We start from the raw sequence: 12,218 nt of genomic DNA, 5'->3' as shown, positions 1-12,218 counted from the left end.
CTGTCTCTCTGTCCCTTCACAATAAGAGTCTGTCTCTCTGCCTGTCTGTCTCTCTGTCCCTTCACAATAAGAGTCTGTATATTTCCCACCAGCCGACCTGGAGAGAGTCTCTGTCGTCGTTAGTGGATAGCGCTTGTCACCACCTGTTGGCACGGCGATCTAGGAAGAGGGCGGAGTCAGCGGAGACTCATGACAGAGATGTTGCCCATGATGCATCACTTCGAGATGTTGCCCATGATGCATCACTGCGAGATGTTGCCCATGATGCATCACTGCGAGATGTTGCCCATGATGCATCACTGCGAGATGTTGCCCATGATGCATCACTGCGAGATGTTGCCCATGATGCATCACTGCGAGATGTTGCCCATGATGCATCACTGCGAGATGTTGCCCATGATGCATCACTGCGAGATGTTGCCCATGATGCATCACTGCGAGATGTTGCCCATGATGCATCACTGCCGTCATGCTCGTCCAAAGCTCTGCAGACGGACGACGTGACGCCGCCGCCGCAGGTTAATGCTGCTGAATGATGATGACGATGATGATATAATAATTATAATAATGATGATGATGATATTAATAATGTGTTGGTGTTTAGGCGTCTGTTCTACTCACTGAAGTCAGAAACCTGCAGAGAGACAGATGGTGAGAAACTCTTCTTCAGACAGACAGACAGAAGCTAAAGCTCTTGTAGAAGATGATAAACTGACTCCAGCCTTCTTCTTTGTTGGTGTGTCTCCAGGCTGATGGAGCAGCAGATGCAGGCGTTTCGGCTCACCGTTCAATCAGAGCAGGGCCTCCTGGAGGACCGGTGCTCGGACATGGAGGTTACAATGGAAACGCTGAGAGAACACAACCTCCGTCTGCAGCAAACCCTCTCTCAGGTAAACACACAGATATGCTGCTCTATACAAACTAAAAGTAGTGATTATTTACATGGAGTCTGGTGGAGATATGCTGCTCTATACATGCTAAAAGTAGTGATTATTTACATGGAGTCTGGTGGAGATATGCTGCTCTATACACGCTAAAAGTAGTGATTATTTACATGGAGTCTGGTGGAGATATGCTGCTCTATACATGCTAAAAGTAGTGATTAGTTACATGGAGTTTGGTGATGGTGACTCCCGGCTGTTTATGTTCAACTATCAGTATCTTGAACAAGTGAAATGCATCTTGGGACTTGTAGTTCACTTGTCTCCATTCCCTGATTTTCTGTCTTTTTGCAGGCTCTGAACAAGATGGACACTCAACATCAAGCCGACAACATGCTACAGAACGCCAGCACGGAGGACAGGGAGGAGATGGCGGACATGGAGGCCACAGAGGAGATGGAGGACACAGAAGCCATGGTGGACACAAAGGAAAGGGAGGGCATGGAGGCCACGAAGGAAAGGGAGGACACAAAGGCCACAAAGGAAAGGGAGGACATGGAGGCCACAAAGGACACAGAGAGAGAAAACTTCACGCCACCTTCAGACTCTGAGAGAAACCCAGAAGAAGAGTTTCTGAAGACGGAGGACGAGTGGAGCGAGGAAGAACTACAAACTCCCTCTCCCACAAAGCACTGGGAAGAACTACAAACTCCCTCTCCCACAAAGCACTGGGAAGAACTACAAACTCCCTCTCCCACAAAGCACTGGGAAGAACTACAAACTCCCTCTCCCACAATGCACCATGAAGAACTACAAGCTGTGGACAGCTGTGTGTGTGAAGCAGAGAATTGTGGGATGTGGAGTCCAGAGGAGCTGCTGCAGGAGACCGTGGAGAGACTGAAGACGGAGCTGCAGACAGACAGGAGGACAGAGAGACAGACAGGTGAGACACAGACAGACAGGCAAGCAGAGACAGACAGGTGAGACACAGACAGACAGAGAGACCTAAAACATATTTTTCTTTGTGTCCAGATGGGAGGAAGGGGGCGGAGCTTCTGCAGGCAGCCAATCAGGTGGGAGCTTCTCTTCAGCGACTGGCGGTCGCCGTGACAACAGACACCCAGTTACGGTTATAAGAGATGTTTAATATGTTATATAGACTGTAGAAAACAGACATTTTAATAAAATACTTTCATGTTTTTGTTTAGAATAGAAATCAAAATAAAATCAAAATGTTTACAAAAAACTTTTAAATCAATTTTAAATAATTTCATTAAAAAATTAGTTCAAAATGTATTTGATTAAATCACTGGAACGTCCCGACTTCAGTGAACGCATCGTTCAGACAGCTGCTGTGTTCAGGGGCTGCAGGGAATAACCCTGGTGGAGGGGTGTGTGTGTGTCTCTAGCTCCGCCTCCTCTCAGAGCCCCGCCCCCTGCGGCTCCGCCCCCGGCGGGGCTCTGACGCCCCCCCCCGCCGCAGACCGTCCCTCTTCGGCTGTCTGGGCGCCGCCGGGGAGCTGGTTCTTCTCTTGGCGGGAGGTGGGCGTGTCCTGTCCCTCCCCCCTCCCCTCCTCCGCTCTGACCTGCCCCGGGGGGCCGGGGGGGGTCCCCGGCCCCGCCTCCTTGCCGCTTCCTGTTTGTCACCGAGCGCGCTGAGAGAGAACGAGTCGGCGTTCAGGTCCGGGCTCAGACTGCGGAACAGCTGACGGACACAGGGGGGCGGGCAGATGGGGGCGGGGCCGCGGGGGGCGGGGCCACGCGGTCGCAGGACACCTCTGGGAGCGTTGCTAAGGATACGGTTGCTGCCGGGCTCGTAGAAGCTGAAAGGAAGAGGTTTGTACGTGACCTTCGACCCGCGGCGCTCCAGCGGGCGCGTCTTCTTGCGGCAGCGCCTGTGGGCGGGGCCTGACGTTGTGCCGGAGGGTGCAGGGCCTGACAGCGTGCCAAGGGGGGCGGGGCCTGAGGGTGAGCAGAGCAGGAAGAGCAGTTGGCTGCACGGCTGCAGCGGCGTGACAACGGCGCGATACGATGCAGGCAGAGAGCGCCATGGCCGCGCCACCGGGGTCCGCTCAGCTGGCTCCTTATTGGCTGCTGAGACACTGGGGGGCGGGGCCTCACGAACTGCCGGGACGACCAATCGCAGGGTCTGAGTGCTTCGGCTCACTTTGACAACCTGGAGAAACAAAACAGGAACGTTACATATCGTAAGCCACGCCCCTGATATCTGGACCCCGCCCCCTGATACCTGGTCACCCCGGCTACACCGCCCTGCTCACCTGACACCTGGACGCCACTCTGAAGCCCCGCCTCCTTCTCTTCCTGAAGCCAGAGACCTCAACACCGTCCAATGAGGGAAGGGCGCTGCAGTCTGGCTCCGCCTTCTTCCTGTTCCTCCTCCGACCGTACCTACAAAATAAAAGTCCCATTACAGGTGAGTCTCTGAGATTATAAACATCAAAGAACACAAAAACTGTGTGTGTGTGTGTGTGTGTGTGTGTGTACCTGGCCAGAGACTCTGAGTCGAAGTAGCAGAGGAACCCCCCCCGTCTGAACTGCTGGACCAGGTCCTCCACCTTCTCCTCGTCCTCCCGTTGGATCTGCACCCAGCTCTTTCCCCTGAAGGATTCTGGGAAATGCTGCGGCGCCGGCAGCACCTGGTCTATCGGCAGCGCCAGGAAGCCGTCGGTGGCCCCGCCCCCCTGGAGGGCGGAGTCCAGGCGGTCTGAGTAGACCGGGTCCTCCAGCTGCACCTGGGCCTCCATCAGATGGACCAGGCTCCGCCCCCCCGCTTGGCCCACTTGGACAGGTGAGTTGGCGCGCACCTGGAAACAGAAACACCCAGAACATCCAGCTGAGAACTGCTGGTCTACTGGGACTCACTGGTCTACTGGGACTTACTGGTCTACTGGGACTCACTTGTCTACTGGGACTCACTGGTCTACTGGCCCCTGTACTTTGAGACCACCTCCAGGTTACCTGTACAGGTGAGTCCCAGTCCTTGCTCTGGGTTTCCATGGAGACAGGGAGGCTGAGGTGGAAGCTCTCCGTCTCCTCCTGCGGGCAGCGAGGGGAAGTGTCACCATGGCAACACATCTGGATCACCTGACGTTCAACACAGACATGTTTCAGTAACCAGTACTAGAACCAGAACCAGAACACTACCGACGTTGCGTTATTAGAACTAGAACTAGTCCTAGAACCAGAACTAGAGAGACGGTAGCAGTACAGGAACAGACCTCCTCAATGGTCCGGTCCAGAGAGTCACTGTGGTCCGACGAGAACGCCTCCTCCTTCTGGACCTTCCTCCTCTGCTTCTGCCAGATTAGCCAGGGGAACCAGGGACCAGGGACTGAGGGAACAGGGACTGGAGAGGGACCAGGGTCTGACGGACCAGGGACTGGAGAGGGACCAGGGATTGCACAGGGTCCAGGGACTGAGGGACCAGGGATTGTAGAGGGACCAGGGATTGTAGAGGGACCAGAGTCTGAGGGACCAGGGACTGAAGGACCAGGGTCTGTATTATAGCAGACAACAAAGGAAAAAGAACTAGTTCAGTATAAAAGACTACCCCGACCACCTGGAGGATCATGTTTTTCCTCCGTAAGCAGACCAGATCTTGAACTAGTTCAGTATAAAGGACTAACCCGACCACCTGGAGGACCAGATCTTTGGAGGGTCGAGACTGACCTGGGTCTAGACGCCTGTGCGGCTGCGAGGAACACGAGGCGTTGCTGGTTTTCCTCCGGTTGGTTTTCCTGTGTGCCTTTCTGTGGACGGGGGGCGGAGTCTGTGTGTGCACTGCGAGGGCGGGACATTCTTCCTGCTGCTCTCCGATTGGTGCAGACAGCCTCTCTGGACCCGCCCCTTCTGCATCTCCCAGATGATCCCGGCAGTCGTCGTTTAGCTGGTCCTTTGTCATCGGGGGGGCGGAGGCTGGCGGCAGGTCGGCGTGAGACGGGCTGATGGAGACATGAGAATATCAAAAATACTACTGCTGCTGCTACTAATACTACTACTACTACTGCTGCTGCTGCTGCTACTAATACTACTGCTGCTAATACTGCTGCTACTACTACTACTACTACTGCTGCTGCTACTACTACTACTACTGCTGCTGCTGCTGCTACTAATACTACTGCTGCTAATACTGCTGCTACTACTACTACTGCTGCTGCTGCTACTAATACTACTGCTGCTAATACTGCTGCTACTACTACTACTACTGCTGCTGCTGCTGCTGCTACTAATACTACTGCTGCTAATACTGCTGCTACTACTACTACTACTACTACTGCTGCTGCTGCTGCTACTAATACTACTGCTGCTAATACTGCTGCTACTACTACTACTACTACGGCTGCTGCTGCTGCTACTAATACTACTGCTGCTAAAACTGCTGCTACTACTACTACTACTGCTGCTGCTAATACTACTACTACGGCTGCTGCTGCTGCTGCTGCTACTACTACTACTACTACTACTGCTACTACTACTGCTGCTGCTGCTAATACTACTGCTGCTGCTACTACTACTGCTGCTGCTAATACTACTACTACTACTACTACTACTACTACTGCTGCTGCTGCTGCTGCTGCTACTACTGCTGCTGATACTACTGCTGCTGCTACTACTACTACTGCTGCTGCTACTACTACTACTACTACTGCAGCTGCTGCTACTACTACTACTACTACTACTACTACTACTACTACTACTACTACTGCTACTGCTGCTAATACTGCTGCTGCTACTACTACTACTACTACTGCTGCTACTACTACTACTACTGCTGCTAATACTACTGCTGCTGCTGCTGCTGCTGCTGCTACTACTACTGCTGCTGCTGCTAATACTACTACTACTGCTGCTACTACTACTACTACTGCTGCTAATACTACTGCTGCTGCTGCTGCTGCTGCTACTACTACTGCTGCTGCTGCTACTACTACTGCTGCTGCTGCTAATACTGCTGCTACTACTACTACTACTAATACTACTACTGCTGCTAATGCTCCTACTACTACTACTACTACTGCTACTACTACAACTACTGCTGCTGATGGAGACATGAGAGGATATCAAAAATACTACTACTACTACTACTGTTGCTGCTAGTACTACTACTAATACTACTGCTGCTGCTGCTAATACTACTACTACTACTACTGTTGCTGCTGCTGATGGAGACATGAGAGGATATCGAAAATACTACTACTACTACTACGACTACTGCTGGCTGATGTAGACATGAGAGGATATCAATACTACTACTACGACTACTGCTGCTGCTACTACTACTACTACTACTGTTGCTGCTGCTGATGGAGACATGAGAGAATATCAAAAAATTGAAAGCAAGCATCGAAAAAAGCGTCAAAGGCAGGGGTGCTTTTGTTTCGTTTACCTAAATGCATTTGTTTCTTTATCTGAAGTGGTAGCCGTGTGGGTGTTTGTTTCGGTCATGGGTGTGTTTGTTTTGGCACCTGGAGTGGTAGCTGTGTGGGTGCGTTTGGTTTGGTACCTGGGGTGCGTTTGGTTTGGTACCTGGAGTGGTAGCTGCTTGGGTGCGTTTGTTTTGGTACCTGGAGTGGTAGTTGTGCGGGTGGTGCTTCAGGACGTCCTGCAGGAAGCGCTCCAGTAGCGTTAGCTTTGCTCTGCTGCCGGCGGAGACGGTTCCCCGGTTGGACGCACGAACAGAGTCCAGGTGTCGCAGACTGGACAGGTGCTGAGAGTAGAGATGTGATGTCATTAACGTGTCTGGACTGTGATTGGCCTGTACTGGCCTGACTGTACCTGGTCCAGGTTGCTGTAGAGGACTCTGCAGTAGCCACAGTACCCCTGTCTGCTGGACGGACCTGGCTCAGGCTCCGCCCACATCCTGCCAAACACATCAGACTCCATGTAAATAAACACACATTTTAGCCGCACACTGTGTATGAAATAATCTTTTATTTTGGAATTTAAAATACAATGTTTTACTCCTGAAATGTAGCGAGTAGAAGTAGAAAATGGTACTTGTATTTTAAAAAGTAAAGTACAGGTACCTGTTTCATATATAGAATTTAACGAGCTTCTAAAGTGTCACGTGTTGTTGTTTTTCTTAAATTCAGAGAAAACTGAACAGAGTTTGGTTGGCGGCGGAATCTGGATCTGATGTCAACGATGGCAATAATCAACAGGTAAACTCACCTGGAGAAGTCTTCATCCTTCCTCTGGTCACCTGACAGACAGACAGACAGACAGGTAGGCAGAGAGAGAGAGAGACAGACAGACAGACAGGTAGGCAGAGAGAGAGAGAGAGACAGACAGACAGACAGAGAGAGAGACAGACAGACAGGTAGGCAGAGAGAGAGACAGACAGACAGGTAGGCAGAGAGAGAGAGAGACAGACAGACAGACAGGTAGGCAGAGAGAGAGAGAGACAGACAGACAGACAGGTAGGCAGAAAGAGAGAGAGACAGACAGACAGGTAGGCAGAGAGAGAGAGAGACAGACAGACAGACAGGTAGGCAGGCAGAGAGAGAGACAGACAGACAGAGAGAGAGACAGACAGACAGACAGGTAGGCAGAGAGAGAGAGAGAGACAGGCAGGCAGGCAGAGAGAGAGACAGACAGGCAGACAGGTAGGCAGAGAGAGAGAGAGAGAGGCAGAGAGAGAGAGAGAGAGAGAGAGAGTCAGTGCATTGAATGATATAATAAATAGTATCTGTGTGTTTTTGTGTGTTTACCTTCATCAGACATGCTGCTGACAGGAGATCTGAAACACATTAACATTAATATTATCACCAATATTATTAGTATTAGTATTAAAACACTACTAGTATGACTGAGTCTTTCCACCTGGAGGCGGAGCCTCAGTGAGTGCTCCATCCAATCTGAGCGCTCCATTCTGTAACCAATGGTGACCGGTCCATGAGCCTTCAGACAGAACCGTAGCCTTAGAAACGCCTCATTTGCATATTGAAAAACACAAAACTTTGTTAATAAATCAACATAAGAAAGTCTAATACATTTTTATGAGGTACTTGTAGTGTAAGGTCTTTGTGACGGAGACCAATCAGAGCGCTGCGGCAGCCTGTATCTCTGCTCTGAGCCAATCAGAGCGCTGCGGCAGCCTGTATCTCTGCTCTGAGCCAATCAGAGCGTGGCAGCTGCCTTTATCTGCGCTTTGATTGGCTTCCTTTGTTTAAAGCTAACTCGGCTAACAGAGTAACGGCTCCGGCTTAACCCGGGTTATTACGTTAACACGGGTTAACTCCAGATCGGGCCTGACTCCTAGTAACCATGGCGACGGCGCTGGCAGTGACGTGTCCCCACCGTTAGCCGTTAGCATGCTGCTAGCCGCGCTACGGACAAACTGGTTGCTCGGGCTGAATGACGTGGTCGTTAATCGATAACCGATCGGTTCGATCACCTGTTTTGTTGTTGTAAACCTTCTTCCCGCCGTTCGCGCTCCACCGCTGGGCTTAGCTTCCGGTCGGGTTCTTCTGCTGCTCCATTCGCGGCAGAAGCGCACACAGCGCCACCGGCGGCACAGGCCGGAAGGGCACCCTCATCTCTTTTTAGATATATTTATTATTCATCACTTTGAGGGTTTTAGGGTTCAGGAAACACGTCATGATGAAATGTATAGCCAGATTTAACTTCCATATCAATATTTTAATCATTCACATAGAACTGATGTAATCGTTTCATATATTTTGTATTTCAAGCGTGTAAAAGTGAAAAAAACATTTTTCAAAATAAAAGCAGAACCGTGGATTATCAGAACCAGACAGGGATATTTTCCATTCCCATGATTAAGTTAAACTCCCTCAGATTGGTGCGAATAATAATATATAATAAGTCAGTGAAGGAGAGATTAAATATAATAAGGAGCCCGATGTTGAAGTGCTTCGTAATAACTTTATTAACATGGTTTATATTTTGTTGAAAGCAGCGACGTCCATCGACTGGACGAAGTCCTCGAATGCCGTGATGTGTTCCTCCAGGAGGTCTGTCCCCACCTGGAAGTAAAAATACAGGTAAATACACACACACACACACACACACACTACAGGATCTGGATGTTGCAGTGGATTACACTACACTGTATTAGTACTGCAGTACCAGTGGGTTACTATGATCACTACTAGGGTGTATTAGTACCAGTGATATTCACCTTGTCGTCCTCCACCACGCAGCCGATCTGCAGCTTCTTGATGCCGTAACCCACGGGAACCAGTTTGGCTGAAAACAGCACAACATCACTTAATAAATAAAGTCATCAGATTAATGCGTAGGTGTGTGTGTGCGCACAGAGCTTTCAGATTGTTAGAGTGACATCACTACTTCAGCCGAAAGATGGTGAGTTACAGCATCATCTCTCATCGTCTCTGCATACATACTGCAGTATAATGTGTATATATTGTGTAGTATAACGTGTTTATTGTCCTCACATTGTCCCCAGACCAGTCCGTCCATCTGAATACTACGAACCAACTCCTCCAGCTTCGCCATGTCCGTCTCGTCGTCCCACGGTTTCACGTCCAATAGGATCGAAGATTTCGCGATGAGGGCGGGCTCTGGGAGGAGAGGACAGAGGCAGGGGGGTGTTAGCATGGAAACAGCCTGGGCCCAAGAGCCGGGGCGGCACCACAGACTCTCTCAGGTAAAACATGGCGTCCATCAGGAACTCAGCCGAAAGATGGTGATTGGTTCATCATCAAGAGTTGGCCAATCACCGGTAGTGTAAGAGCGAGGGGCGGGACCTACTTTTAGACTTCTTGGCGGCGTACTCTGCCAAACGCTCCTCCTTCAGACGGGCGGCCTCGGCGTCCTCCTGCCAGACAACACAGGGAACATTTATATAGATAGAAGCATATCTCCACCAGACTCCATGTAAATAATCACTACTTTAAGTGTGTATAGAGCAGCATATCTCCACCAGACTCCATGTAAATAATCACTACTTTTAGCGTGTATAGAGCAGCATATCTCCACCAGATTCCATGTAAATAATCACTACTTTTAGCATGTATAGAGCAGCATATCTCCACCAGACTCCATGTAAATAATCACTACTTTTTATGTGCAGAGCTTTCAGATCGTTAAGTGACATCACAGCTTCAGCCGAAAGATGGTGAGTTAGATCATCATCAAGTCTGCACACGGCTCTCAGGTAACCGCCTCACCTCCTCGTCAGAGCCGAACAGGTCGATGTCGTCATCGTCGTCGTCCTTGGAGACGGCGGCGGGGGCTGGGCCTGTGGTGGTGTCGGCGATGCCCGCGGGCCCGTACTGCCCCAGAGGCTTCTTCACACCTGGGAGGCTGACACGGGGGGGCGGGGTTACCCTGTGATCATGTCACACACAGCTGTCCTCTAACACCTGGGAGGGTGCAGGGCTTACTCTGAGATCATGTGACACACCTGGTGGTGTCCTCACCTGTTCTTCTGGCTCTGGTACGACTTAATGTGGTTGTACCAGCGCAGGGCGTGGCACAGCTCGGCCGCCGGTGGCGCCGCAATCGCCTCGAACACCGCCACGTCTGCCTGGGACGGGACAAACCTGGGACAGGAAACAGTCAAGCCATGCTGTTATTAGGGTTGTTATGGCTTTTTGGGACCCCTTTTATTAGGGTATTTAGGGACTACTTTTATTAAGGTTATTCAGTCACAGAATAGTCTATGTGTCTAAATACCCGGATGTTCTTAATAATTACATTTCAGGACATTTTAATACATATTAAAATCTCGAATTTCAGATTTTAGTGTTAACATGGTCACATTCAACAAAACTACTTATTATTGATCAGTCACATATTTATTTAGGTCTTTAAAAGGGTTTCTGCAGACTTCATGTAGCATCTGAGCTAGCATGTTATCCCCATGTGGCTCCACACTAACACTAGCATGGAGCTACTTCTTCATATCAAAAGCTAATGAACCCGAACTGGAACTGAGCTTTAACTCTTCTCCCGTCAGTGGAGACTCTTATTTCAGACAATTAGAGAGAGGAGGAGGCTTATTGCGGGTCATTTAAAACATTAATACTCTGCTAACCGCTAGCTAGCGTACCGCTAGCTAATGTACCGCTAAACCGCTAAATAGAAAATACACATTTGATTTATTTTACCCGGAAACACACATTGGTTCATATGAATATTTTAACCTAAACTGCGATCAGTTTTCTCAACTTAAATAGTCACAAATAGAGCCAAAACTGAATAGTTATTGCCGTAGCTGTTAGCGTTTAGCTTCAGGTTGGGGCTAAAGGGATTCAGCTATGGCCGGAAGTTACGTGAAAGCTCCTAAAATGTGGACTAAGATTATATATATATATATATGTATGTCTTTATTACTGTAAACAAGGACGCACATGTCAGTTCATATGTTAGGCTTTACCTGAATTACAATGTTTCCTCAACTTAAATAGTCAAAAATAGAGCCGAAACTGCCGTATCTGTTAGCCTTTAGCTTCAGGTGGTGACTAGAAGGGATACAGATACAGCCGGAAGTTACATAAAAGCTAATAAATTGTGGATTATTATAATACTAATAGTGTGTTAATTACTGTCATTCAGAAAACGTGTGTTCGTTCCTCGAGTGTTTTTTATAACCCAAATCCCGATATTGCTCCTAATTTACCGGCCGTAGATGAATCCGTAGCTTCATAGGCTAAGGGCTCAGCGCGGAGCCAAGATGGCTGACGGTTGCAGAGCTCCGGATAATTTCCAGAGTTTTCTACTTTCTATTTTAACGTGTTTTCTGCCGATTTTAACGTGTTTCTCCGGTTTCTGCCGTACTAACCCTTCGATGTAGCTGCGATCCGACAGGAAACCGTTCAGCACTTTGAGCCCGGAGGCTGATTTCAAGTCACCGAAACCCATTTTGAGACGATCCGCGGAGGAAGGAGTCGCCGGAGGAGCAAGGAGCAGAAGGATGGAGGAGGCGGGAAGAGCCGGTTTTATACCCGGGACAGACCCCTCCTCGCCGGTCACCGCTGCTGCTCCTCCCCGCTGACTCTGGAGGAACTCATAGAAAAGTTAAGATCCGTTGTTTCCTTGCTTGTGTTGAATAAAATAAAGTTTACTTCACATCAGGCGATATGAAGTAATTACATGTCAACATAAACAAAATAACGTGAAAATAAAGAGATAAATGAACAGAAAGACCAACGATGTCACAAAGAGAGAAAACATAACGAGGTGTGTGTGTCTGTCTCTCTGTCTCTCTCTGTGTCTTTCTGAGAGAGGATGTGTGTGACTGTGTGTGTGTGTGTGTGTGTGTGTGTCTCTGTGTGTGTGTGCGAGAGAGCGAGACTGTGTGTCTGTCTGTCTCTCTCTGTCTTTCTG

At 49.4% G+C, this 12,218-nt stretch overlaps 3 protein-coding genes across 4 annotated transcripts; 1 reads left to right on the top strand and 2 right to left on the bottom strand.

Annotated features, from left to right (window-relative positions):
- Positions 1-183: 183 nt before the first annotated feature.
- Positions 184-2,021, top strand: LOC117941211 (dystrotelin-like). Its single transcript, XM_034866299.1, has 4 exons — positions 184-651; positions 749-890; positions 1,236-1,824; positions 1,914-2,021. The coding sequence occupies exons 2-4, from the start codon at positions 753-755 to the stop codon at positions 2,015-2,017; spliced, it is 831 nt and encodes a 276-aa protein (XP_034722190.1). The 5' UTR covers positions 184-651; positions 749-752; the 3' UTR covers positions 2,018-2,021.
- Positions 2,022-2,276: 255 nt separating this feature from the next.
- Positions 2,277-8,392, bottom strand: zdbf2 (zinc finger, DBF-type containing 2). Of its 2 annotated transcripts, none has more exons than XM_034866305.1 (12): positions 8,299-8,392; positions 7,725-7,802; positions 7,613-7,641; positions 7,074-7,104; positions 6,678-6,762; positions 6,467-6,609; positions 4,572-4,843; positions 4,121-4,398; positions 3,861-3,986; positions 3,387-3,706; positions 3,161-3,290; positions 2,277-3,057 (listed from the first exon to the last, which is right to left on the bottom strand). In XM_034866305.1, exons 3-12 carry the CDS (start codon positions 7,623-7,625, stop codon positions 2,287-2,289), a joined length of 2,169 nt encoding a protein of 722 aa, XP_034722196.1. In that variant the 5' UTR covers positions 7,626-7,641; positions 7,725-7,802; positions 8,299-8,392; the 3' UTR covers positions 2,277-2,286. The 2 variants fall into 2 exon arrangements, with proteins under 2 accessions (XP_034722196.1, XP_034722197.1); XM_034866306.1 differs by having other exon boundaries at positions 4,121-4,266.
- A 375-nt stretch (positions 8,393-8,767) lies between these two features.
- On the bottom strand, positions 8,768-11,942 carry eef1b2 (eukaryotic translation elongation factor 1 beta 2). Its single transcript, XM_034866302.1, has 7 exons — positions 11,674-11,942; positions 10,310-10,432; positions 10,058-10,193; positions 9,639-9,705; positions 9,323-9,448; positions 9,046-9,113; positions 8,768-8,890 (listed from the first exon to the last, which is right to left on the bottom strand). Exons 1-7 carry the CDS (start codon positions 11,751-11,753, stop codon positions 8,804-8,806), a joined length of 687 nt encoding a protein of 228 aa, XP_034722193.1. The 5' UTR covers positions 11,754-11,942; the 3' UTR covers positions 8,768-8,803.
- Between the last annotated feature and the right edge of the window lie 276 nt (positions 11,943-12,218).

The sequence above is a fragment of the Etheostoma cragini genome, unplaced genomic scaffold, assembly GCF_013103735.1.
Source record: "Etheostoma cragini isolate CJK2018 unplaced genomic scaffold, CSU_Ecrag_1.0 ScbMSFa_4657, whole genome shotgun sequence".
NCBI lineage: Eukaryota > Metazoa > Chordata > Actinopteri > Perciformes > Percidae > Etheostoma > Etheostoma cragini.
The sequence above is the reverse complement of the archived record's forward strand: the minus strand, read 5'-3'. Positions and strand labels throughout refer to the sequence as shown.

What these genes read in the sequence shown, in the direction of transcription:
- eef1b2 (XM_034866302.1), bottom strand. Translation starts at nt 11,753, where the DNA reads ATGGGTTTCGGTGACTTGAAATCAGCCTCCGGGCTCAAAGTGCTGAAC. An exon ending in CGCCGCCAAGAAGTCTAAAA is followed by an intron (nt 9,449 to 9,638) that starts GTAGGTCCCGCC and finishes CTCTCCTCCCAG; the next exon opens with AGCCCGCCCTCATCGCGAAA. An exon ending in GCGTGGTGGAGGACGACAAG is followed by an intron (nt 8,891 to 9,045) that starts GTGAATATCACT and finishes TTTTACTTCCAG; the next exon opens with GTGGGGACAGACCTCCTGGA.
- LOC117941211 (XM_034866299.1), top strand. Translation starts at nt 753, where the DNA reads ATGGAGCAGCAGATGCAGGCGTTTCGGCTCACCGTTCAATCAGAGCAG. An exon ending in TGCAGCAAACCCTCTCTCAG is followed by an intron (nt 891 to 1,235) that starts GTAAACACACAG and finishes GTCTTTTTGCAG; the next exon opens with GCTCTGAACAAGATGGACAC. An exon ending in GAGGACAGAGAGACAGACAG is followed by an intron (nt 1,825 to 1,913) that starts GTGAGACACAGA and finishes CTTTGTGTCCAG; the next exon opens with ATGGGAGGAAGGGGGCGGAG.
- zdbf2 (XM_034866305.1), bottom strand. An exon ending in AAGGATGAAGACTTCTCCAG is followed by an intron (nt 6,763 to 7,073) that starts GTGAGTTTACCT and finishes TGTGTTTGGCAG; the next exon opens with GATGTGGGCGGAGCCTGAGC. An exon ending in GCACAGGCGTCTAGACCCAG is followed by an intron (nt 4,399 to 4,571) that starts GTCAGTCTCGAC and finishes GCTATAATACAG; the next exon opens with ACCCTGGTCCTTCAGTCCCT.